At 39.0% G+C, this 27925-nt stretch overlaps 1 protein-coding gene across 2 annotated transcripts; it reads right to left on the bottom strand.

Annotated features, from left to right (window-relative positions):
* Positions 1 to 175: 175 nt before the first annotated feature.
* LOC136349665 (uncharacterized) lies at positions 176 to 19572 on the bottom strand. Of its 2 annotated transcripts, none has more exons than XM_066301361.1 (4): positions 19523 to 19572; positions 1014 to 1386; positions 526 to 954; positions 176 to 467 (listed from the first exon to the last, which is right to left on the bottom strand). In XM_066301361.1, exons 2-4 carry the CDS (start codon positions 1383 to 1385, stop codon positions 291 to 293), a joined length of 978 nt encoding a protein of 325 aa, XP_066157458.1. In that variant the 5' UTR covers position 1386; positions 19523 to 19572; the 3' UTR covers positions 176 to 290. The 2 variants fall into 2 exon arrangements, with proteins under 2 accessions (XP_066157458.1, XP_066157459.1); XM_066301362.1 differs by lacking the exon at positions 19523 to 19572 and adding an exon at positions 16161 to 16301.
* Positions 19573 to 27925: the final 8353 nt, after the last annotated feature.

The following is a 27925-nucleotide window of genomic DNA, read 5'->3' as shown; positions in this document are numbered from 1 at the left end:
AAGCATGTCTTATCTTGAACATCAAAATTGACGTGATTGTGTGGAAAACTGATGTTTTTAAAGAAGAGTACATTTTCAGCCATAATATTTTTGTAAGACTCCTATTACCTCAGACCTGGGGCGCATGTACTTTTCAAATTCATATTCCACCCAGGAGAAAACTAAAATCGCCGTCTCTTTCCTAACACATCAATTTATTTCAAAAATAATTAAAACAATTATTACGCCTTAATTTCTAGATATAGATTATCAATAATAAGTTATTTACACACAAAAGAAAAACATCAAAATCACTTCCTCTCGTACACGTCTACATATTTAGCAGTAGTGTATTGTGCAGGTCTCCTCTGCTGTAAACTAATGTTAATCTCTTCAGGTGATCTAAAAACCTGCCCCACTGGCGATTGCGGCCTAAACGTCGTGGACTGAACTGGTTGGTACCTGGGAGCCGTCTGCGTCACTCTGATCTAAATACGTTGTAACATTTAAAACAAAAAAAAAATTAGTTTTAATTAAATCACTTACGGAGTGTTGCCTATGCACCGGCCGGGCATCCTCCTCTTCATCTTCGTACCTGGGCCTGTACGACTCTGGGAAGTACCTGTCCGAGTACCTGAGGCTGGTGTTTGGTCTCTGTTGGTACTCTTCCAGGTTCACTGGTTTATACAGATAATCGTTTACAAAGTGGTAGTCTGAGGATTTTTCGCAAATGTTGTCGCCGCTAGGAGGCATGCAAATCAGCTGGATTTGGTGGAAGGTAAAGCCTTCGGGACAGATCCAGGAGTGTCTGGCGTTGTCCTGGCAGTAATGGAACACCTCACATCCCAAGTCCTCATCGGCGTAATATCCAGTTTTTTTACCAGCGCATTGGAACTTTGACTGGGGCAGCAATAGAGTCAGTCTGTCCGGTTCTTCCTCTTTCTCCTCCTCTTCTTCCTCCTCCAGTTTATTGTTCTGATAAAAGATTAAAGTCGGTCTCGCCGCCCTCTCTTGGGGGGATTTCGAAAACTCACCGCAACCTTCTCCCCAGCTCTCCGGTACTGCTGCGCCTGCGGTTTTGGCTCTGGCTTTACGTACCCTTTAGGGGTGACTGCAGCGTAGTAAGCAGTTTTGGGCGCCGCAGTGGGGTATGCGTATGTAGGCTGTCGATCCTGCGACGACTCGGGCGCATTATCTTCGTACTCTTCGTCCGCCTCGTAGGCAACAGTTGTGGGCCTGAAGGTCTTCACGGTGGACCCGAATCCTTTGTTCTGCAAATATCTCACTTGATCGGCTCTTAGCTGAGTGTATCCCGGCAAACCTGCGGTCACTCCTGAGTTTTGAGCGAGGCAAATGACCGATGTGATTAAGGCCAACGTGGAGAGTACTGTGGCGTGAAATTGCATCCTGCGATAATTAAGGGATTAATGAAACGTACTAGTAATGTGGATATTTGAGAGGACGACCCCGTCAACTTTCGCCCCACATGCAAGCCCCCGGGCAGCATTTTCTATTATTGCATATTTTTTACTGTGGGTATGTGAAAAATAGATAGCCACAGATTTGCTTCATTTACACTACTGAGTGTTATGGGAACCGTTGGTCAAAGCGATTACATGCTAGATGCAGAAAAACGGCTTTAACAGGTCGCTGTGGAAGTTCATAGGGAGAGATCTTCCCGTCGAAATTGATGTTTTTGGGGGTGCTACTGCAGGCAGAGTCCAAATATGAATAATACACATTTTATTGCGTTTATACGTTTTTCCTTTCCTTTCTGTGTTTTTTTCCTTTTTTTTACCTTTAAGTGTCTATTGGAAGTCGTGAAGGTGAATGCCAAAGATAACATGTGGATAAAATGGTAAAAAAACTATGAGTGACTAAAGTACTTTCTGCGCGCGCTTGAAAGGAAGGCTGCGCATTTGCACATACATTTCAAAAGCCAACTATTTTTCTTCAAAAAATGCAAATCTAAAATACATTTTTACCACTTGTAGTTTGCTTGCCTGTTTAAACGTTTAAATTGAAAAAGTAGGTCAATAGCATCACTCGTAGTGCCGTTTCTGAAAAGTGCGGATTTCATGCCACCTGTCCAGCCACCTCTTCAGGTAGAACTTTCTCCGATCGGCCATGCTGTTGTATTGCTCGAAAGCGGTTAAAATCATTCAAACAAACATCATTTTTAATTATGCAGATTGCGATGCGGTCATTGGGCTTGGCGTGACGATATTGTATAATAGGAATGGCCTCTGCTGGTTTTTTTCCTTAATCCCACATGCACGATAAAACCGTTTCATATAGCTCATAAAGTTACAGTGATAGTGTGTATCATCTTATTGAGAAAATGATCGAGGTGGTGATAGCAGTCCTTGATATTTCATTATTGAAAGGCAAAGTCTTTGGTATCTATGAATACCACCAATGCCTAGCAATAAACGGATGTTTCTGCAAATTAACACTCGTCGGATCAAGGAGCTCACTTAGGAATTTTGCCAGTGACATTAAAGCGATGATATTTCAAAATTTTGACCTTAAGAACCTCTTCCTAGAAAGTGACCTTTTAAGTTTCAGCAAATTTGCTTACTCGAAAATGCTAAAAAAACTGGAAGGACCTTTTTTGCTCTAGGAATTGGCAAGGAAGTCAGGAATCATTTTTATTTAAAAAATATTTAATGACCTGCTGATTCGCCCGCCCAAAAAAAAAATAAATAAATACATACAGGGTGGTCATTTAGTGCGGTCTCGGAAGATTACGGCTAAACAATTTAATATTTGGAATTTCTTTTTTTTTGCGTTTAGACCGCACTAAATGAACACCCTGTATATATATATTTTTTACTAAAATATATATATATATATATATAAACTTACATTTATTTTTTTCAAGAAATCTAAAACGATATTAATATATGGGGTGTCCTATTTAAAAAAACATAACTTCGATATTTTTCACTTATTTAGAACACCCTGTATAAAACGAAAACAATTTTAGAATGTACCCATAATCGAGTTCTATATAACGCAAAAAAAAGAGATTCAAAATATTAAATTGTTTAGCCGTAATCTTCCGAGACCGCACTAAATGACCACCCTGTATATATATATATAATTTTTTTTTTAAACTAAATATTTTTGAAATACAAGAAATAATGGTTATTTTCACACGTACAATACGAGATTAGGTTCGTCAAGTGAAACTTCAAACATCCTGTAAAAGTTCTATATCGAACCTTGGTTCATGATAGCTGAGGTCAACTTTTACATATCTCGTAATGCAGGCACTTAGTCAATTGATGATATTCATGAATCCTTGGCAGTATGCCTAAAAACTGTATTGGGCGCATCTTGAAAAGCGTTAGAAAGGCGAGTTCTTTTGCAGAATGTAGAAGAATTCTGAGTCATAGAATTAATAAAATCGCGAGGATGGTCCCAGAAGTGCAGAACCTAAAACTTAAAGAAAAAAATTGGAAAATATTACATTACTTCGCAGCACAGTCTCCTTGGAGATTCATGTACTTTTCTCAGCAATGTTCTATGGCCGCAATACTCTGTTTATAGCAAGAACCTCCTACTGTTTGAACATAGGTATCAACTTCGGACTCGTTACTGGAAAATCTATTTTCAGCGAGCCATTTTTTCAAGTTTAGAAAATAATCTGAGGAGGCTAAATCTGGCGAATGGGGTGGACGAGGAAAAGTTCGAAACCAAATTAATCGATTTTGGCGATCGCGTTGACGAAAGTGTGGACGGGTGTCCTGTTTCAATGAAACAAGACTTTCTTTTCGTCAAATGCGGTCGCTTTTTCATAATTTCTTCGCTCAAATACTGCAGTAAATTTGTATAATACTCCCCGTTTGTTGTTTTTCCTTTAGGCAGTTAGTCGATAAAATTTAGCCCACGTGCACAGCAAAAAACTGACGTCATCACTTTTCCTGCAAATGGAACAATTTTCGCCTTGTTGGAGCCGAATCTCTCCTCTGAGTGCATTTTTTTTTATTACTTTTTTTATCTCCTGTATGAAATGACGGACCCATGTTTCATCCGTGGTAATGAATGGACTAAAACTAGGGAAAATCTAGCATACATCTCAAGACCTCGATTTAAGAGAAAATATTAATGGCGAAAATCGTATTTTGATATTTTAACAGTCACTAGAGGGCGTTTTTCAAATTTCGGCCGTTTCAAAAATCCTCATAACTTTTTCGTTTAAGACAATATTGAGGTAAAACACGAATGTGCTTAAGGCAATTTTTCGATGCGATTCCAGTAGTCCAAATATGATAAACAACTATGAAAAATATGATATGATAAAGTGTTTCATATTGTTAAACGGGAACTAACCAACAGCCCGTGAGTTATACTCCCATATCTATCCCGAGCGACATCAACCAGACAGAAGACTGAGCAATTAAGAAATAATTTACAGAATTGTGAGAGCTCCAAAAAGTGTAGACCATAACACTACAATTCAAATGAAGATAACGAAATTGGTAATTGGAGGTGTCTTAGAAGATCCAAAATATTTTTGAAAATAACCATCGACATACTCACACAGATGAAAATGGTTTAAAATAGATTTTTTTTAAATTATAGTCGACTGTGATTTTCATTTAAAATAAAAAAGTTATGGCAGTTTTTGACAGAATGGTACGTTATAGCCAAAAAATTAAGGACGCCACTGGAATCGCATCGAGAAAGTGTCTTAAGAGTGTTTTTGTTGTACTCCAACATTATCCTAGACAAAAAAAGAATTTTGAAAATCGCCAAAATTTGAAAAACGCCCTCTAGCGCCGTGGACTGTAAAGATATCGCATTAACATTTCTTCAAGAATCAGGCATGTATCCAAGTTTCTCCTTATCCAGTCGGGAAATGGGATTTTTTTGTGAAAACACTGCAAATTCGAACACCCTGTACAGTAGTTTTTGAAATGTCGATTTTCCAGTAGAGTTTTGTGGATTTTTACCACAATTTCTGGAGTTGTCAGATCTGGAGTGGTCAGATCTGGAGCGCCGTTCGGTTGACCACTGCGAAATTCGTCTTGGCAGCTCGTACGACCGCGTTTAAATTCTGCCCCCGAACGTTTCGCAGCTGTCGAAGGACCGGATTCCCTCAAAGCAGATTCTAACTCCGTTTTAATGTTGGAAGAACTAAAACCCTTTAAATGAAGTATGGATTCACCTATCGATGACCAATCTTTTCCATGTTCTCAAACTCTCTAAAATCAATCTCTAAAAGAAACACATAGTACCTTCACACATCAGACATAAGCTTTTTAAAGTTAGAGCACTTCTGGCACTATTCCCGTATTGAAATTATCAATAAGAAGAAGTAACAATACAAAGAAGAAATGGGCATTTCAAATGAATTTTGAAAAACTTTCCTACGCAATATATCTTTATGCTACGCTCCTGTACTTCGTCACTTTTACCCATATGCGTGGCATGACCAGATTTCAGTATTCATTGTTCGCAGAAACATGTGCTCAGTATAATAGAACTTTCACCCCCTTTTCCTCGTAAGAAGTAGAATTTAAGTACATCCTGGTTATGCTAAATTGGCATATCTGTAACATATCAATAGGAGGCCCGTCTCGCTATTCAGTTAAAGGTTATCCTCTGAAAAGATAGACAATAAGTTAAGGGATAATTTACTTATTAGGCGTAGTACGCCCATGTGCGTAAGCTCTCAGCTCTAGTACGCCCATACGCGTGCGCTCTCAGCTCTAGTACGCCCATACGCGTGCGCTCTCAGCTCTAGTACGCCCATACGCGTGCGCTCTCAGCTCTAGTACGCAAAATCTTCGCGATATTTGAAAAATCTCTCTTGGTCGAATTATGGCGTTAACCGATTCCCTAATTTTTTTTATACGTAAGTGCGGGGCATTATGTAAATAGGAAATAAATTACCTCTAAAGTTCTTTCTGATTTTGCTGTTTTAAGGTCCGTTATGCCTAAAGGGAATTTCAAATTTGTAAATCAACGGTCCTGAAAGTCATTTCCGGCTTATGCAATTTAGAAAATTACTTCGACGCCCTGTAGAACAAAAACAAGCAATTTGTGTGCTAGGGAAATGTAGTTAAATCGCTCCACTTTGTTACGCGCTACCGTTGTTTCGGGGACACCCTATATAAAAAAAAGTAGCTGCTACTCCGATATACGCAGTGCGATTTCATCTTTAGAGTTGCTACTTTCCTTGGATCATTGCTGTTTAATAGTTCCCATATACAGCAGTTTTTCAAAATTTTCATTTTTTTTGATTGATTTGATTTTTGATTTGACATTTTGATTTTTTGGTTCAAATTATGGCCCCGACGAAACCACTGTTGCAGGGAACTTCGAATTTGCAAAAATGGCGAATTTTGCTGATTGTTTCGAAAAGATCCACGAATTTGCCTGATTTGGATAAAATTAATCAAAATCAATGCTATTACAGTTAGACATGAAAACTACCCGAAGTGCGCTCGCTTAAATAGAACATTCAGTATATTATGTAAATGTACTGAACAGAAATGAATTTTTTTTCAGGGATGCAGGTATGGTCTCTTCCTGTTCAATTCTTTCGGCATTTTCGCCGGAAGTGACTCTAGAACGATGGTTGAAAACAATCCTTCAACCTATCATGAATATCGGTTTATCGTCCTCTGGAAAGGCTCTGGATGGATTTCCGCATCGAGCACGAAACTACAGGGTTTCCAAGCAAGGGAGGCTATACCTGGGAAACTGCTTATTGAGGAGTCTTGAGCAAAAAAACTCAGAACTAAATCGACCATGAGAAGTCGCTGGACAATATTTTGAAGTTCGTGGCTGTATGGCTAGAGGGCGTTGCAATTTTGACGTAAATTTTGCAGGGAAAGTTTTTTTGAATATTTAAGTGAGAGAAGCTTTTAATATCAGTTAAAAAAATGCAGCTTTCTCGACGTTAGCTAAACGCAAAACTATACTGTAATACCTCTTTGGAAGGATATTGTTGCAGGCTATGACCCTGCGATTGCGTTACTTGGCGGTAGTCCGACATAAATCCGCTAGGTGGCGCTACTTGAAAACCATAGTAATTTTTCGAGTTATTTCGGGAAACTTGAAGGGAAAAGCGTAATTTTTGTTGCACTATCTGAAAGAGCGTCAAATTCTGCCTGGCACAGTCAAAACCCGGTAAATGCATCTTAACCTACCAGTAACTTATGGCAATTTTAAAACACGATTTTTTTACGCATTACATAAGCCAACTTCACTTATGAATCAAATAGGCCGTGGGCATACCTACGTTCGTCCACGTCACAAATTTAAAACAAATGAATGGGCATTGTAATTAACGTAATATTTGTCGACAAAACGATTTTATTAATGTTTACATTTGTTTTATTATGGTTATTTCCGTGGACGGCGAGGCCGCCAGATCTTACGTACTTGGATTTTTATTTATGGGGGGGTACACCGACAGACTCACTTTTTCAAACTAGTTCGATTGCAAAAAAACAATAGAAAAAAAGGATGGGAAATGCTATAACATCAATTTTTTTCGGAGGAATCCAACCGGCAGTTTTTTTTTCTATACAGGAGCGACATTGATTATGTATCAAAAATTATGGGAAACAGTTTGAGCACTTTAAAAATGATTAATTTTTTTTAAATTTTAATGCTCGTCTTTAAATCTTAATTGATCTTGGAAGTTATTAGCATTAATTTAAACCGTATTTAAATAACAGCCTGTTTAATTCACAAGCGAAGCTGATTTATTTAATGTTTATTAGTTTTTTTTCAAATTGAATGAATGGTGTGTATTGGTAAAGATATTTGTGTCGGGTTTTGACTATACTAAGTAGAATTGGCCGCTCGTTTGAATGGTGCAACAAAAATGATAATTTTCCATTTAAGTTTTCCGAAATAACTTGAAAAATTATCGCGGTTTCAAATAGCGCCATCTAGCGGTTTTCGCGCCGGGCTACCACGAAGTGACATAATCGCCACTTCTAAGGAGGTATTACGATGTAGTTTTCTTTTAGCTGATGACGAGAAAACTGCACTTTTTCAGCTGATATTAATAATATTTTCCCAACCCTGTAGTTTCAAAAATTCAAAAAACCCTCTCTACAAAATATGCGACACATTTCCCCAAAAATCGATATTTTTTATTCAAATTTTACGCTTTCCGGATAAATTTTCCTAAAAATCGTACTTTATTAAATGTCATGCGGAAAGCCCCCTAGCGGTATGGTTGCGAACTTGAAAATATTTTTCGGCGATTTCTCATGGCCGAATTAGTTGTAATTTACTTTTTCAACACTCCATAATAAGCAGTCTCCCAGATAGGCCGACGTTCTCGCTTATTTGAACACCCTGTACAGTGATTTTTATCTAGGGCAGTGATACGCGAGGGTCAAAGACCTATCCGCGGTAAAGTGCCTTAGGTTACGCCTATGAACGCCATCATGTCTTTGGGAATGCGCCCGAAATGCGTAAAGATTGGAGCCCATCATGGGCAGATGGACGTTGGTTTATGTACATATCTAACAATTTCCTTTGTTGAACCTGGAACTTATGTCTAATTTACGCTTCGCGAGTCCATCAAAGCTACACCAATTCGATGAAGGGCCATTAGGTACTTATCTATGTATGTCTATGTATCTATGTCTGTCTTATATTTTGTAGGTGCCACGCTATGACGCGATAGGTAGCCCAGGACCCGCCATGGGCTTCCGTGCTCAGGTACGTCTATGGATATTGACCTTCAGGTTCGGCACGTAAGGACGATGTGAAAATCACGAGAGGACTCATTAATTCCCATTCAAATATTCTTCTCTTAGACTTTCTCTTACGCGAAAAAGTTCTGTATCTGATTTTAATCTTAATTTATACAATTGTACTTTTGAGAAGTTTAATAAAATTTTTGTATTTTTGATCGCGTATAATTGTTCCGCACCGACGGCCTACATCGCGCCTTCATGCTGTGACCCCCGGATATCTCCTCCCTCGAGTCCAAATAACTACCCTTGGAGGAGGTGGAGAGAGGTAACGCGAAAAGCAGAAGGACGTACATACGTTGAACGGGTGCAACCGGGAGCGCCTGGACGCGGATCTGCCGAAAGAATAACCTATTGCATCATTAGAAACCAGCCCTTGAGGGCGTGAGGGTCAAGACGAAAAAGGGACGAAGGGAAAAACATAGACATGCAGGAACATTTCTATTGCCGAAGGAAAGAACAAAATATTCTGTCGGATTTATATACCAAAATTGGTAACATCACGATATGGAACCAGAATGGCACTGATAGGGTGGTCGAAAGGAGGAAGGTCGGGGTTGTCCCGCAACGTGAAAAGGCACAGATCAAGCGTTGGAAGGAGCGAAGTCATCACCAAGGGCCGCTCGATTACCCGAAGGGCGAAAAGAAATGCTACAGGACCGAAATGGCCCAAAAAGCCAAAAAACACAACAGATGAGAAAGATACAGAGTCAACTAGGAGAAGATGAGGGGAGCAGGTAGTAGCTACTTGCAGTACGCTGCAATCCTGATGATGTATCAGTTCCGAAATTGGAGCGGGTTCTTTCGCCTCAAGCTCTATAGTGGCAGGGAGCTTTGGTGAATCCCGGGGGCCGGGTGTCTTTTGAAAATTTTCTTTGCTAACTGAAAAAGGTTACTGGTGGAGATCAAAAATGAAGTTTCATGAGCAACGCGTTGTCTAAGATTGTTATGCAACATTTTGCTTATTTCTTTTTATCCTATTTGGTAGCAATGGTCCATTCATGAAAAGAAGTGGAATTGCACACTGTTTTCAGTGAAATTTACGGAAGATAGGCTTAAGTAATGATAGTAGTAAGAGGACATTATTGAATATAACGTTCTTGGTTCGGTTAAGTGTCGGACAGGTTGCACCAGGAAACTACTAGTGACCAAATTGACAACGCACGGAGATACTTAATTTAAAATATCTCGAAAAGCGTTAGAGATGCGAGTTTCCTCGAAGGACATATTCTCGATGTTGAAGAGTCCCAGGAAGAACCTCCCTCCAGTCCATACCCTTTTAAGGAAAATCACCTCGACATCCTGTAGAATGAAACCAAGCAACTCTTTATCGATACGTTCATCAGAATTGCCCTATTCTTTTACCCCCTAGAAAGTTAGAGTAATTTCTAGAAATTTTACTCAAGAACTCTGTATACTATACAAGATGTTCCTGAATATCGTAAAATAAACTGAAGCACATAATCTAGGTGTCACAATGCGCCGAAGACTCCGTATAAATTTATCGCGAAAGGCGTTTCGTTTTCGATCTACAAAGTACTAAAGTTGATCCTTGAGAGTGTTTTTTGTTAATTTGTTGAGCAGAGATAAATCAACGAAATTTCGCACTTTTTTTTATAACTTTTTGTGTTGTTCTTGAGGCTCTGTTGAGTAATCAGCGCATTTCCCCACGAGTAGGCAGTACAGGGGGTGATGCTCAAAAAATATCTAAATTTTTTCGTAGTTAATTCTTTTGACGATTTGATGGTAAAAATATTAAAATTTGAATATTTTTACGTAAAAAGTTGCCCTCGGCGAAAGTAAAATTTCCCAAGAGATTTCGAGAAAATCGATATTCGATAAATCGATGGATTCCATGTTTTGTTAAATGAACATCAGATTTAACACCTTGTTGGCTTAGAAATGCATCAGAAAATTTTTTTCACATTTCCTTTTCTGGCATTTCCCAATGAAGTCCGGAGGTTTCCCGTCGTCACCGGAGCAGTGACTAATTACAATCGTTATGATAGAAAATTGACGGAAAAGGGCCTTAAATCGGACGTTTGTTTGATAAAACTCAGCGTTCACCAATTTGTCAAATATTAATTTTCTTGAAAAACCTCGAAGATTTCGACTTTTAATAAGAGCGCCATTTTTACGTTAAAATCCAAAAATTTAGTATTTTACCAATAAAATCGTCAATAAAGTTAAATGCAAAAAAAGTTTTGGGGGCTCTACAAGCGCTGCCTCCCCCTTGCTCCCCAACGCTGGAAAAGGCGACAGTTTCTACATGGCGATTCAAAAAACCGCAGAAAGTACGTTTCATTGATTTATCTTCGAACGCTTCAAAAATATTTCCAAAAATCCGTCCTCGAAACCAACTTTTCACACTCTGTATATCGAAGACGTAGGGCCCTTCAGTTGTGCTTGTGCGAACTTCACAAGTGAACCCTTGACCGATTTTAAGATAAAAAATTCATGTGAACAGCGGTCCGCATCGGCTTGCGTCTTGAGATACAGGGTTTAAAAAAAGTTCTTGTTTAGTATTTCAGTCCAATAACGTGTCAATTTGACGGAATTGTCGATTCTGGGAGTATCGGCGACCAGGAACTCAGATATTGCTTTATTTTTGTTTAAATGTGAATGGACCCCACCTGCATTGAGGCAACCACGACTCTCAGGGTTGCAATTGCTTTCTATGGCGGGAGTAAATATTTAAAAGTAGTTTTAAAGCTGTTTCTCCCCAAAGCGGCTGTTTCCAGCGACAGTTATGGTTAGTCAAACCTTGATACAACGCTGTATGCGACCTCAAACAAAAAACTGAGTAAATATTTGAGTTTATTATCGCTAACGTTCTCAATATCCTGAATGTTCTCAAGTTGACATGGTGCTGAACACGAAACACAATCAAAACACTAAACAATTTTGTTTCTTCCGAAACCCTGTATTCCGACAACCAAGCCGACACGGATCCACGTTTGTGCGATCTTAATATTTGCGATAACAAAGTTTGCACAAGTAGTCGGTAAACACCCTGTATATGTATTACGTGCGTCCACTTCTGGAATTTGAAAATTTGAATTTTTGTTTTGTAACTTCTTTCCGTTCAAATGTAGCATTTCGGCGCGGAAGGAAGCTCATTTCCCCCTTCGGGTCAAGGTACCCGCTCGTGTTCCCCTTCGTTAGAACTCACTCTAGTGCGGCAAAGTGTGTTGGAACGCAAAGACTAGAGCTTCATAGAGCTAAGAGTGTGAGGCCCGCTTTATCTGTTCTTAAAGGGAAACGAGACAAGAGAGGATTGTTGCTGCTTCCAAGGGCCAAAAGCGCCACGTGCAAGACCGGCAACAATTATTGGCATGTTAACGATGATTTTCGTTTATCTCTGTGCCTGAACCTCGTTTCAAAATTCAACGCGCTAAACGAGCCCTTTGTGGGTCGAAGGCCATTGCACCTTCCTTACTATGACCCAGAAACCCAGGCTGCCGCACATTACCCTTCTCTACGTTGCAATATTTTAATCATTCACTAAATTTGGATAAATTATTTAAATATATAATTTACTGAATACAAATATATTATTTATTAGTGTTACATATTATTCATTAAAATTCAATAAGCTCGTTGAAATGCCCAACTGCGCTCGTTGCGCGTGGCAGGAAAAAATTCGAGAAACGCGCTGGCCGACTTTGGGACCAAACTATGCGCTTAATGATTTTTGTATATATCTCGGCTACCGAGTGCTTTACATAATCCACTGATACACACACTTTCGATTGAAGTATTTTTATTATTTAACTGTATGAGTAGCAGCCTGTATCCGATTTGAATTCAAGCCATTCACACACAGTTTCACTTGCCCACCAACTCCCCTCGTCTTTCTGAAAAATGTCAATTAAACTGTTCGAAAAAGTGAAATTTTCCATAGTGAAAACATTAATAAACATCTGACAGTTGGCAATGTTTATTGTCTAGAAGCGACCTCGAGTTTGTGGAGAACAGATAATTCCCGGGTTATGGTTTATTTTATGCTTTCTGCATTCAAATGGTTCTTTTTTCTTGTTATAATCTGTCACAGGCGTCGCGAATCAATCACCTGAACTTGACGACTAAAGAATATAACACAGGTTGTTGCCTGAGTACGTGGCCCAACTTCAACGGGCGATTCTTTGAGCGATTCCAAAACACAAAGTTTATATGAACATAGGTCCTGCAACGTTTCGTTTTCGAGATATAGAAAGCCAAACTTTTTTCTTTTTTTTTCTTTTTTTTTTCATTTTTTTTTCTTTTCTTTTCATTTTTTTTTCATTTTTTTTCATTTTTTTTTTCCATTTTTTTTTCATTTTTTTTTTTCATTTTTTTTTTTCATTTTTTTTTAACCGTTATATATCGAAATTATTTGTATTTACGAATCAACAACAAGGAGACGAAACCCAATATGATGTTGAAACGTCGCGACAGTTCTTAATGCATTACGCAAGAACCTTAGGCTACGAATTGCCCTCTTTTGCTGGCGGCGTGCACACTAGCGACCTCACTACAGCTAAAATGTACACAAGCAAACGGTACGCAATCGACTTTCATCAAAAAAGAAATTTAACAATGAGTAACGCGAAACTTACAACACGTGCTGAAAACGTCCTGCATCAGCTCCGATGCAGGCATCGGCTGGTCTCAGCATCGATTTCCGAACACGTTGCCACGCACATAAACTCCGTGTCCGTTGGATAAATGATTCTTCAGCGTTAAACGGAGTTATGTAAGCGAATGCCGTCAAAGGGGAAAAATCCGGCGGGCTTAGATCCGGCGGTTTGGGCGGCCATGGCGGTGCGCAACGAGGAAAAAATACGGAGCTTCGAAAAAGCCAACGGCGCACGAATTAGCAGTAATAATTGTAAGTAATGCTGTCAAATTTCAGCAAAATTGGCTGCAGAATTTTTTGAAGGTTTCGCGAAAAAGCGGATTTTTGAGGAAAGTTTGTCGCCCTGCGTCTTGGGACCGAAGTACTGCCGGACGTTTATGTAATTTTTTTCTTAAAATCATGCGTAGAATCGCCCTTTGGAGTTCGACTACGTACTAAGGTGACACCTCGCGTAGGGCATCCTCATCGCGCACGCGTACTAAGGACGTTAGAGTCCCTCCTCATCACGCGCGTTGGTGAACACCGGCTATCTCCAAATATTTTCGACTTTCCACTTTTTCCAAATTGCATAACGGCGGTGACCCGAATAATCTCACGCATTCCGAGCGTAATAATCCAGTTCTCTCCCATGTAACCGGTACGGTTTACTAATGATCACCATCATGGAACGAGAATATATTGCGCTCCGATTATGTAAGTCCTATAAGTTTTTCTTCCTGATTCTGCGAGCTGGCAATTAAGGCGGCTGTTGGGTCATTCTGGTGTCAGAAACCGCCTGAAAAAAATCGGTGTCCAACGCAAATACCGAAATTTCGTGTTATTTTTCTTTTTTTTTTTTTTTTTTTTTTTTTTTTTTTTTTTTTTTTTTGAGGAAAGTCGATTTCGCTCCGCGAGAGGCGCCACATGAAACCGCTTTTTTTCTGATCTATTGGAAGTTGCTTTTGCGTTTAACAATAACAATTAGGGCTCGCAAAAACGCTAAAACTAATTCCGTAGTCTTGCCAGTTTCTTATCGATTCCGCAAGAACGTGGATACTTAATAAATAAGGCTTTCGCTCTTGTTCATTTTTTCCTCTCGGACATAACGTGTAGTGAAAGGAATTGTTGTAGAACAGCCAGCATGATCCGCGGTAGGAGTTAGCGGCTCGCAAAAAAAAATGCATAAGTGGACGCTAAAAAGCTGAAATAAATGTGTTGTTGAGCAATCGCTGAGCTAATAACACCTCATTTAATGTCGAACTCACCCGAGGATTATAGGAAACGTGCAATTTGACCAATGCGAAATTGAGCAATAAATTCCTGCATAGCCCCGAGGGTTGCGAATTTTTCTACCTAGAAACGGCCGATCATGATAGACCTAGAAATTGGGCCTTGCCCGTCGCTATATTCCATGAGCGGTAAGGCCTAAGCAGGCCCCATAATTGAAACAATAACTAAACTAAATTCACGTTTATTTTTCCTTTCAATCAACAATATGGCGAAAGCGTAGATTAAAAGCCGTTTATGGCGAATGTTCCGGAAGAGTTTTCGGAAAGCGCTTTGATTTACCAGATTTATTCCCCGAGCCCGCAAGCTTCTCATCGGTACCATCAACGATCACCTTAATCACAAGAAGAGCTTCTTTCACGCCGAGTTCCTGACAAAGCGGCTTGCTTTCGGCATGGGGTTTCGCTGCCCATTCGAATGGGGCCCTATTTTCGATCTCTCCCCCGCCCCCGCGGCGGTCACTGATAAATGTGTGTCCACAAGGCTTGAACCTGCCGAGCATCGCTTCCGAAGGATTCCTCTGTCTCCCATTCCTTTCGAGCCTCAATTACAACATTCCAAGTGTCAGGGATCACTTTCTGGCAGGTCGCAACTTGTTCCTGTGCACTTTTGACCTGCTAATTTCGGGTTTGCTGGCGCAGCCAGAGGACTATTTTCAATTTGAAGTCCGTCTTAAACGCGAAATGCCACGTTCCGGTCGAAATCCGGTTATGTTGCAGAGAGGACAAAACTGACAATGAAATTTATTCTGCATTTTGTCAAGAAATCGACATGTTTGCGATAGTTCGAGATCGAAAGCAATTTTCCAATGCCCTTTTTAACGATATTTTTCATCATTTTTTTTGAATATTAATCTTAATATTATTTAGCTATTTTATTTTAAAAAAGTCAAAAAATAATTGTTAGCTTTAGTCTGTATTTCAGTTATAGTCCATTCTTGAATACCGATAAATTCGATGAAATCTTGACACTTTTACGTATGGAATCCTCAGCTTGTTTGTGTATCATTAGGTACGTTCCTTCATCGTCTTAACTTCTTGTCGATTTTAATAGCTTTAAAGCGACATTTTCCGCACACGGATGCAGACACTCGAATGACGGGGGTAAGTTTCGGACCTTTGGTCAATTTTCCTAAATTTTGGCAATTTTCGCACCAGTTGATTCCAACTGAATCCCTCGCCCAAATCGCAATTCCGCGTATAAACTCGCTCTTGCGTGAGTCACCCTGTACCTGTGACGCAAGCATGGAGGGTGAAGTAGTTCTCGGGTTCAAACCTCGGAACACGCGACGTCGCAACGGGGAACCACAGAAAACGTTTTCTTTTAGCACTTTTAATTGCTCCTCTTTAGCGGTCTATGAGATATTTAAAAAAATGAAATTGCAAAATTTCGCTAGTTTACGTTCTTTCTAGAACAAGAAGGAATAACAGACTGAAGGGTAACAGGATAAGTGCTAAAGGGAAAGATCCAAAGCGCATCAGCGGATAGTTTTTAAAAGGTCTATTGGGTAGTACCGCGACAAAAAAAGCGCCATTATGATTAATTTGAAAATAGGTACTTACTCGGCGTCTTGTGGTGAAGGTACCACCGATCGAAGCACTGTATGGACCGCGGTCGTGGTCGTGGGTAGACTCGATTCTAATGCACACCAGATGTTATGGAGGGTACCCAAGAAAGTCGCGATTGGCGGGGACCACTTTCGCGAGGACGTTCAGCCCCAGGTCGTACTCTCACTTTCGGCGGAGTATGCGAAGCGATTCCGGTGCACTCAGTAAGTGCTGCGCACACATTTAGGGTTTGCTTTGATTTCAGCAAACGCAATTAACGACACATAGCGTTTTAATTAGCTGTTTATTTTTTTGCTTCCTTATTTAATAGTTATTACATCCAAAGAGACGTTTTTGCATTGACGAGGTTATCAAGACGTTATACGGAATTTTTCATAATAGTACATCCACAATGCAGGGGGTGGACGGGGGGATGATTTTAATTTAAAAAAAGTCATGCGAAGACTGCTCAGTTTTCTCTTTCTGGCTGAAATACCGGGTGATAATAAAAAAAAAAAAATTCTTGATAAGTCCGTTCCGACCTTAAATATTTTAATTGGGGGGCGTAAAATAGATGGGGAGACACGTCGTTGAAGAGAAAAAACAAAGTTTTCAACTTCGTTTCACCAGTGCCGCCCCCGTTGATGTGACGGGACATTTTGCAGGAAAAATATACTGATTTGTTAAAAACAAAATTGAATCTTCCAAAATTTCGTGAAAAAAAGTCATTTTCAACATTTTTCATAACGTTGCCCATTTTCATAGAAAAAATGCAAAAACATTATTTTCTAACTCGCATACTAAGTGACGTAGAAATCCGAACATCCAATAAAAATGTTCCCATTTCGATGATGTTTTGTGCAAAAATTTATGATGAAAAAAACATATGGTTGCATTTTCATATATATATATATATATATATATATATACAGGGTGGGCCACGAGTAATGCCTCGGAATTTCATGACAAAGCGAAGAGATTTTTTAACTGTTTCTTTTTTGAGGTGTATACAGACTAACTAGAGCTACATTTTAAAATTATTTTCAAAGTATACAGAGCGTCCCAAACACTCGTAATTGATCAAAGTTGCCTTTTTTTAAACGGAATCCCCTGTATATTGTATAATTTTTGAACTCGACCATTAAAATAAAATTGTGTTAAGGTTTATGGTATCTAACTCTAGCAGTTTTTGAAATAATTCAGTTTTTGTCAAGATGCAAGATAATTCTCAACACCCAATCTCTCATCCCATATTCAAGCTTTTAAAACAAAATTTTAATAGGAAGCCATCAAGAGACCAAATTTTGTACCGTAAGTTTCAAAAAGTCGGCGAATTATACAGGGTGTTCTAAAAATCTAAAAAGCTAGATCACCTGACCCTACCGTCACGGGTTATTTTTAATGGGGGTATGTGAAAAATGAAGTTTATAAGATTCCTCCCACCACGACTGATGATATGAAAATAAGAATTAGAAATGTTTTTACCTCTATAACGCCGCAAATGCTAGAAAATGTCGGAAAATCTTTTGAAGGGAGAATCAAAGTATGCATAGAAGAAAATGGTCAAAAAATTATACAATATACAGGGGATCCCATTTAAAAAAGGCAACTTTGATCAATTGCGTGTGTCTGGGACACTCTGTATATTTTGAAAATAATTTTAAAATGTAGCTCTAGTTAGTCTGTATACACCTCAAAAAAGAAACAGTTAAAAAATTTCTTGGCTTTGTCGTGAAATTCCAGGGCGTTACTCGTGGCCCACCCTGTATATATATATATACATATATATGTATATATACAGGGTGGTCCAGTTTATAGCAGCAGGACTTTAACAGTCGATAGAAGATCTTTTCTTAAGATGAAAATGTAATTTAAATATATATTGACAACGGCTCAGTTTTTGAGATACAGGGTGGCAAACTTGATTTTTTTTGTTAAATAACGCACGCAAACATTAAGATTCAACCATGAAATTTGGTATTTTGAAATTTTTCGCAGTGCCGAATGTATATTTGTTAAAATTTTCTTCAAATTTACAGAGGGCGCCATATGCAACCAACTAGTGGATGTTCAAATTACGATAACCTTTTTGAGCCTCCTTGTAACAACTTTTGTTCAATCATAACGAATTCCCCGTTCGTTTTTTTTTCCGAAAAATGGTGCTCTTGCTATGAACTGCTAGAAGCCACCGTTTTCGAGATATTTTGAATTTCGCCCCTAGTAATACGACCTGCTACCACAGGGGAGTTGGGATTTGATGGTAAACAATTCATTTCGCCAATTTCTATATGTCTAATAGATGTTAAAATATTTTTTTAACTCATTTAACAATGTTAATAATATTATGGCTATTACATTTGACATTAGCTATTTATTACGTTACTAGTGTCAGTACAACTTCCCTGTGGAAGCAGGTCGTACTACTATGGACCAAATTCAAAATATTTCGAAAACGGTGGCTTCTAGCAGTTTATGGCAAGAGTACCATTTTTCGGCAAAAATGAGTGGGGAGTCCGTTTTGATTAAAAAAAAGTTGCTACAAGGTGGCACAAAAAAGTTATCATAATTTGAACATTCACTAGTTGGTTGCATGTGGCGCCCTCTGTAAATTTGAAGAAAATTTTAACAAATATACATTCGGCACTGTGAAAAATTCCAAAAACGGCAGATTTCATGGTTGTGTCTTAACAATTGCGTGAATTATTTTAAAAAAAAATGAAAAAAAATCAATTTTCCCATCCTGTATCTCAAAAACTGAGCCATTTTCAATATATGTTTATATTACATTTTCGTCTTAAGAATAGGTCTTCTGTCGACTGTTAAAGTCCTGCTACTATAAACTGGACCACCCTGTATATATATATCATTATCTTACGTGTTGTGGGTATTTTTTTTATGATTAATTTTATGAAATATAGAAGAATTAAGTTTTGATGCCATATCGGGTTTATTCTACGAGAGGAGTATCTTCTATCAACTTTAGACAGTGTTTACAACGTCAAGAGCAGGAAGAAATGCAAATTACCGAAATTGCAGTAAGTTTGATGGGGAAAGGATGGTCGGCTTACGGGGGGCTGAACTTTAATTTCGGGACGTCTCGGCTACATGTAACAGAAGTGTAGATGCTGCGGTCAGATGTTGTCAGGCTCGGACTGAACAACGTCGGACACAAAGAACTAGGGATATCGGACGAGTTCGCAGGACGACACCACTTCAAAAGCGTCGCCTAAGGTTATGGGCTGTGCAGGATCGATTCACCACCAGAGCAATTGCTAATCGATGTTTTGCAGAACATGACAGAGTTATTGGAATGCGAAATATATAGCGACGAATCAGAAGCTTTGGTCTATTATCAAACTGGCCACACTTTGTCTTACCTTTAATCTCGGAGCACAAACGAAATCGAGTTGGGTAGAGTAAAGAACGATTAGTCTGGACTGAGGAGTGGAACGCAATAGTCTTCAGCGCCGAATCCAGGTTTTGTTTGGACATACATGACGATCGGTCAAGGGTTAGCAAATGGCGTGGGGAATAACGAGATCCAGAATTTTTTGTCCAGAGGCATGGTCGTCCCGTTGATGTTGTTATGGTGTGGGGTGCCATTACCTAAAACCCTAGGCCAATCTCTTGTCCAGGTCTCCTCTAGTCTTTATTAGAGGCAATGCGACCACGCAGTGGTACCTCCAAGAACTCAAGATGAATCTTAGGTGCTTAAGAACCATCCGAAATCCTTCCTCTCGACGAGATAATGCTCGACCACGCGTGGCAAGGGCAGCGTCGGAGTACTTTCGACAAGCTCAAATTGAACTATTGCCGTGGCCCCCAAGATCTCCAGATTTGTCTCCAATTGAACACGTGCGGGATATTATCGTAAGTCGACCCCTTAAACGCTCACATCGCTTCAATATGAATGGTATAAAGTAACCAAGGAGGGTATTGGTCTCCTGATCAAGATTATGTTTGGACACATTAATGAATGCGTAAGAAGTCGTGGTGCGTCGAGATATTATTAATTATAAAACCCCCATTAATGGATTAAAATTATCCAATTTAATTGGTACTTTAGCCGTTTGGTTAGTTTGGCCCCTCTGATAATTGTACAAAGTATTATCGAAACCAGAACATATCTACTGGGTGTTCGGGTTTCTGTCATTACGAAACTTATAAACGAACAATTAAACGGGGAATCGAAATTGCCCCCCACCTAAAAGAAGGCACGTGTCGGCTCTTTATTACGCATATTACCGCACATTCTTGTGAAAAATCTCCAGTGTATTTATCATTGTGTTAAACGAACGATTGTGCATTTTTCATTTATTCCACAGTAATTACTGGAGGGCCGTAAACATCAGATTTAAGATGGGCCCATGGAAAAATCTAAACTATTTAAATCAAATGGTCGAGGAGAATATGGTAGCGGTCCGCCCCGACCCACCTACCTATTGTTGAATATTTGGTTTAAATGATTTTTGGCTTGCAGACCAAAGTGGTAGTCCCACCATCCTGCATATACCACGTTCGATTTCTACTCAAAGTGGGAACCTCTTTTAGCAATAGATGCAACTCCGTTTCGAGAATTTGCCGATGAGTGTTGCCATATGGTCTGGGTGGCAGGAAAGATGGTCCAATTACATAATGTCCAGTAAATCTTGGACGGGCGTTTGGAGAAAATCGCTTTCGAGGTTGGGATGTTTTAGTTCATGGAGATTTGGTTTGATGCAATGGAGATTATTATGGAAATGTTTTATCGAGTTTCCGCGAAAAACTAGCTTCGGTCGTGGGCAACATTTGAGAAGCTAAGTGGGGGTTTAATCAAGCAAAGTTTGGATGCCTTGAATGTGATGGAGGTGTAACGGAAAGTCGTGCAGAATCCTCCAAACTAGGACATGAGAACTAGTTAATTAAAGTTCAATCTCCCTGGTGCTCGGTTCAGGAATCGCTTCATTCGAACTTAGAATGTCGTCTTTTGCTTCTGGAGGTCTCATGGTTCGAGTAGCACCTTTGACTTAATTGGAGTGGTGGAACGTATCACTTTCCTCCAGTTCTCTCGGAACGGATGAAAAAGTTTGCTTATCGAGAGTGACTTTATTCCTTTTAATATGAATTTATTACCAAAATACCTTTTTTTCAGGCGGAAAGAAAACGAGACACGTGTTAGACACCACATCGAAATGTGCAAGTTATTTCGAAAACGTATCTGCGCAATGGCATTCAGAAAGATGACCACCATCTGAAAATTGCCTTTTACTCCTTCGTAGAAACTTTGGCGAGGTTGATAAATTTTCTAACTTCTAATCCGTTGACCTGCTCGCTCGCCAGATCTGTCCCCGTTAGATTACCGTTTGTGAGTGGCTGTGAAAGACCTTATTTATGAACCTGTTCCCACTAAAATTAATAAATTGTGAAGGGAAACAACGAGAATAACGTCTTTAAGAGCCGCCAAAATAACAAGAAGGATTTGAGATCAATGTCGAACTTAAGAAGACGCTCAGAGCTGTGCTTCGCAGTGGAGGGTAAATCTTTCAAGTACTTCATACAGTTTTTGTATTTACTCGTTTTTTTATTTCGTTATTTCCTTTGTTATTTGTCGTTCGCAAGAGGGAAAAGTTGCAAAGATCCATTTTGAATTACCTCGCCGAATAAATCGAGAACAAAATAAAGAACCCTTATCTGCTCGAGTTAACGAGATATCCCTATAATTAGGCTAAATTTCATATTGGACGTTGCCAAGTTTGGAATATTCGTTGGCACTTTCTTGATGCTATAATAAAAAAAAAATATATTCGAATTTTATTTCTAATTTGCGCGCACAGTCACGCCCTTTTCCGTGTGCCACATTCAAGATTCTAATAATTCAACGAATATTAAATAGACATGACAACACCGCCCTGGTCTACGGGGGATGTAAGAAGCTTGCGAGTGCGAAACGACTGTCTTCGTCAAAACGACAAGTGATCGCTAGTGAATCGCATCGTTTGTGCGGACGCGGATTGCGGACGAGTATCCGTCAATAAGCCCGACCAGGATCGGTCCGCACTCCTGCAGCGCCCTCTACCCTTTAAGATAATCACTTAATGTGTTAACAAGAGGTAGGTAGGTGCAGAACCTTAATTTATTTATTAGTTTATTTATTTAGATATCATTAATTACTTTTTTTCTCTAAAGATGGCATTTGTTGATTATGAAAAAAGTCCGTTAAAAGCCAGTTTGGCCGTTCAAAATATCATGTGGGATTGCCTGCCGATTTACGGTAACTTTTGATTGTTATTTTGCAATTTCGTTTTTGTATATATTGATGGATTTCCCTGCGTTCGCGAGTAGAAATCGACGTGCGGCAACACCGCCCCTAGTGCTGTCGAGTTGCAGCCGCGTATCCATACAGCACGCACATGCTTTCCACTGGTGCATGTTCTACCGAAAATCGATACGGATTCACGGTCACTGTCAATATCACCGAAGGTCAAAGGCGTTACCGGCCAATCATTAGCTTTAGTCAGTTCAATATGTTTACAGAGTGTTGGGAAAAGGAGCGTAGACGTTTGGCAATGCGATTACTTAAACACACAAGTGTTTCAATTTTTTACAGATTTTTTTTTAGCTGCTTTAATTTTTGAATTATCAATACGACCTCCGCAGGTAGATTCCAAAAGTCACTGTTAAAGTCTACAGGACGTTTCTTTGTGTCCTCCTTTTTCTACTGCAATTTTGTTTCCGGTACGCCACTGATCGCTCAGTTTCTGGTTAATCTCGCTGCTTGGTCAGTTTTGAAACGATTTTGTTGCGCGAAAAACTCTCTTCGGAAATTTTTCCAGAAAGCTTTCGGAAAGCTTTTTTCCTCACTTTCCTGTCACTCTCACTTGTTGGGAAACAAGTGACGCAATTTCCCATATAGTCATTGACTTTGCACGCTGAGTAATTGACAAAGATGGCGGTTAATTAGCTGTTACAAACGAACAGTTTATTGCGTTAAATTTTCTTAATTCCATAGAAATAACGTCCTGGAAATATCCACAAATCGAAAATTTCCACTTGGAAAATTCTTACCTTCACATCTCTTCAAAATCGGCCTCGAATTTGCCCATATTTTAGCGGTTGGCGGGAAAACTTTGTGTGGTGGTGAAAGAGGATCAGATTCCAGAACGTGTGGCACCTTGTAGATTCTGACATCGAACCAATTGCTCAGACGTGCACTTCTGCAGCAAAAATCTGAAATTTTAACACTCAGTATCGCAATAACAAAGCTTTTGCGACTTTTTGTTTATGTAGAGAATCCCCTCGTGTTTACCCACGGAATCGCCACCGATGTACATACATATGTATTGTACATAATGTATATAATGCGGGGCTTCTGAGAGTTGATGGAAGAATGGATGTATCATGTATATTTACCTATTGGGTCGTTCGATACTTAATGCCGTTTTATTCTCATAGATGGCATCATTTAGACAAATTGCGTGATAGTGATCTCGTCGCTTATATGCCATTTTAAAGGTTATGTTTCAGGCTTTTTTCGATCGAAAATCGAACGTGATTAGTAAACAAGAAGTTGTTTTAAGTTAATTTAAGTTGAAGATGGACAATCAAAGCGACCATTATCGACACATTTCATTGTTTCACTTTCGAAAGGGCAAAAATGCAATACGAGCTCAGAAGAAATTGTGTGAAGTTCATGGTGAGGACTGCCTTATTGAACGCCAGCGCCAGCGCCGGCGTTGGTTTTCTCGCTTTCGTTCCGGAAATTTTGATGTCCAAGGTGCACCACACACTGGACGCCCAATCACCATTGATAACGATATAATAAAGACCTTAATCGAAGCTAATCGGCGTATGCCAACTCGAGAGATGGCAGAGAAGTTGAACATATCGAATTCAACCGTTTATCTGCATCTAAAAAAGCTCGGGTACGTTGGCAAATTGGGTGTTTGGGTTCCTCACGAATTGAAGGAAATTCACCTCACTCAACGCATTAACGTGTGCGATTCTTGGCTGAATCGTAACCAAAACGACCCACTTCAGAGCCATAACGGGTGATGAAAAATGGATTGTCTACGATAACGTAGTCCGAAAACGGTCATGGACCAAACAAGATAGACCTGCGCAATCGACGTCCAAAGCCAATATTCATCAAAAGAAGAGTTTGCTGTCCGTGTGGTGGGACTACTAGGGTATTCTTCATTTTGAACTGCTTCCGAGTAACCAAACTGTTGATTCGAATGTTTACTGTGGTCAGCTATCGAAATTGAACGAAGAAATCGAAAGAAAACGTCCTGAACTGGCCAATGGCAAAGGGGTACTGTTCCATCATGATAACGCCCATAAAAAAATTATTGGAACTAAATAGGGAACTGGTCCCCCATATAGCCCTGACTTGGCGCCATCGGATTATTATTCGTTTCGTTCTCTTCAAAATCATTTGAATGGTGAAAACTTCGATTCTGATCAAGCAGGTAAAAATGAGTTAAATCAATTTTTTACTTCTAAAAATCGAGGCTTTTTCGAACGCGGAACTTCCCAATTTGCCGAAAGATGGCGGAAGGTCATCCACCAAGATGGCCACTATATCACCGATTAATATTTATTATTAATATAAGTGTATTTACTTTGAAAAAACACAAAAAATACGACATTAATTATCGAACAACCCAATATACAGGGTTGCTCGTTAGTGCGTCAAAGTGCGATATCTCAGTAAATATAAGTTTTGGAAGGAAATTTGTCTTGGTAAAGTTTTTGGGGAATAAAAGGCACGTGTTTTTAAATTATTTTCAAATGTACAGGGTCTATCATAAAAGTGTGGTAGTACCAAATTATGTTTTTTTAAATAGAAACCTAAGATGTTACGAGAAGTAAATAGGTCTTTTCTGGCAAGACTTCAACTGGTTTCTGATCGAAATGGAGGACAGTTTGAGAATTTACTGTAGATACGAATAATATTGTGAAAATAAATAATAATAATTTGTTATAAATAATATAGAAATAATAATACAGTCATAGAAACTTACTTTTCAAATACAAATTTAGATGTAAAAAAGGGGCAATTTTCAGCAGCTCAGAAACGGTTGGGTTTAGGGATAAGGTAATGTTAACAAAAGTTGGAGGTTTTTGGATTCTGAACCCGAATTTGAAATAAGCGAGTTATTGAGGATTGAAGTCATACAACTTCGGAGGCCTATTTCGAGGGTTATAGAAAACTCTTTTTAAACTACAACATGTCAAAACGTAGCTTATTATGTCGCCTTGGAGCCTCATAAGATCGATTCCAAAATTCGCAACGGTTAGGAAATAGCATTGCTTTCCGTGAGACCTTGCAGCTGTCAAAATTTTCGAATTTTCACAAATAACTCGAAAATGGTAAACTTTTTATATAAGGCCTATTTCATAAACTAGCCTTAAAATTTGACGATAAATCCGAAAATGGCAAAAAAATTGGGGGGTTCCATTTAAAAAAACATAATTTGGTACTACCACACTTTTATGGCAGACCCTGTACATTTGAAAATAATTTAAAAATGCGTGCCTTGTATTCCCCAAAAACTTTACTAAGACAAATTTCTTTCTAAAAATTATATATTTACTGAGATATCGCACTTTGACGCACTAATGAGCAACCCTGTATACATACAGCCTGTCCGGTTTTCGTTGGACAGCAGCTGTATCTCGGTAAGTAGAGCAAGTAGCAACTTCGGACAAAAAATTTTATTACTAATGTGCCTATGAGAAATCTCTGGAAAAATTTAACTTCGCGAAATCGCCGTAAGGGGGCGTAGTTGGGACGGTAGTTCCTTAAAATCGACAAATCTATGCTAAGTCACTAGTTAAATAGCACATTTTAATTGACTATCAATGAGATTACATCATTCTGAAACTTTTTTGCTTGACACATGATTTCATAACTCACATGATAAAAGTGGGGGAAGCCGATGGATCATTGTAAGTTCAGACTATCATATCTCTGTTTCTAATTATCCGATTTCAGTGATTCTGTACTTCATTGTGAGGGAATTATAAGCCGATTTAATGTCCTCATTGACCAAAAATCCATAGTCCAGAACAAAATCGCTAGAGGGCATTCTTTCAGGTAATAAATCCATAGTCCAGAACAAAATCGCTAGAGGGCGTTCTTTCAGGTAATAGCGGTTTTCTTCATTTTTCTTTAATAAATCAAATGGAACTATACTATTTTCATAAGCTCATCTTGTAAAGCTTTAAAAAACCTACACTTTTCCCGAAAGGCGCATTTCAACATTCTTTTTCGTTTTTGACTTATTGATAAATAACTGAATTGATATACTGTTAAAAGTACAACATACAAGCCATGAGAAATGCAAGAACTAATGGCCTTTTTATCTTGTCCCTCCTCGCAGGGCCCCAATAGGCTCTACTTGTCCGTGGTGCCGGACTCCCTGGCGTAGGATAATGTGCCAGATGAAATGGGATAAAATGTGGATGACGAGTGGGTAATGCAACGCAGATGGCCCCCTAACTCAGGTATTGGCACGGCAAACGGGCCTACCCACTTACAGCGCATGCGACGCTTTTTCCGCTTCACCCGCGAAGTAACTTAGGCGACCCTTTAAAGCGTCAGATTTGCAGAGTTCGGTGCGACGTTGCCAATTAAAGTTACTTTTAAGTTATTTTGTGAATTTTAATTAAGTTTTAAATTGCTTTTAGCAACGTTATTGCTGAATAATTTTAACTTTTTTTGTTACACGTCATTAACGTATGTCTAGTGCGTTTTTGAACGTTTTATTAAAATATTAAGCTTATCTTGCCAACTTAAAAATTATAATTTTTTTTTAACTATTAAGCTTTGGATCCCTGCTGTAAGGAACTTTTTTGCTTAAAACGATGTTCTTAATCGCTGGTTAAATCTTCGAAGGTTATTTTCCTAATACTGCAGGTGTATAGAAGTGTTCAACGCAATTTCCCAAAGCAGAGCCGTATCAGGGCGATTACCAACCCCCCAAAGCGGAATTTTTCTATTTGTGAAAGCAGTAGTTTCAGAAAATTGTCGAGCTTTAACAACACTTGTCACGCCACTGTTTATAGTGTAATGTACAGAATGTCTCCGAACGTAGTACCATAAATTCGACCACGCATTCTCAAAGTATGACGAAAACTTTATATAAATTTATACAGGGTGCTCCGTTTAAAATAGTCCATCTGAAATATTTAAAATGGAATTTTTTCCTTCGGATAACCTCGAGACATGTCGATTCTATGTTTAAAGGAGACATTTTTGGATCAGAACTTCGTAGGTGTAAAGTCGTCGCCTTAAACGGGGTGGTGACCCCTTCCAGAGTCTTAAATGGTGCAGGGGGTCAAGTGGCGCCTCAACTCAAAGGTATTTAAATTCTCTCTTCAAGTAGGCGGAATTTCTTTGCCCCCCCTTTAAATATTGCAAAAAAACTGTTTTGAAGCATCGATGAAATAAATTTAAAAAAACTTAAATAATTTTTTGATTAATTATGTGTCGAAATTGTGACCGATTTACTTCCACACAATAATAAGTTTCAGTCTCTTCCCGACCATTTCGTACCGTTCCGAAAGGTATTTTGCCACATGCTACCACTATTCGGTGGCAGATACCTTCTAAAGAGGTATGTGGTACTTCATAAACAAAAGTGTTTAAATCGCCCCATAAGAAAAAATCCAGCGGTGTTGAATCTGGTGATTGTGGGGGCCATTCGATGAAACCTCTTTTATTAATCCAGCGCTCGGGAAAAACTTACGTAGTGGAGCTGCACAGTGTGGTGGGGCGCCATCTTCTTGAAAAAGTA

The sequence above is a fragment of the Euwallacea fornicatus genome, chromosome 39 (assembly GCF_040115645.1).
Source record: "Euwallacea fornicatus isolate EFF26 chromosome 39, ASM4011564v1, whole genome shotgun sequence".
Classification (NCBI taxonomy): Eukaryota; Metazoa; Arthropoda; class Insecta; order Coleoptera; family Curculionidae; genus Euwallacea; species Euwallacea fornicatus.
This window is presented reverse-complemented; position numbering and strand designations above follow the sequence as displayed.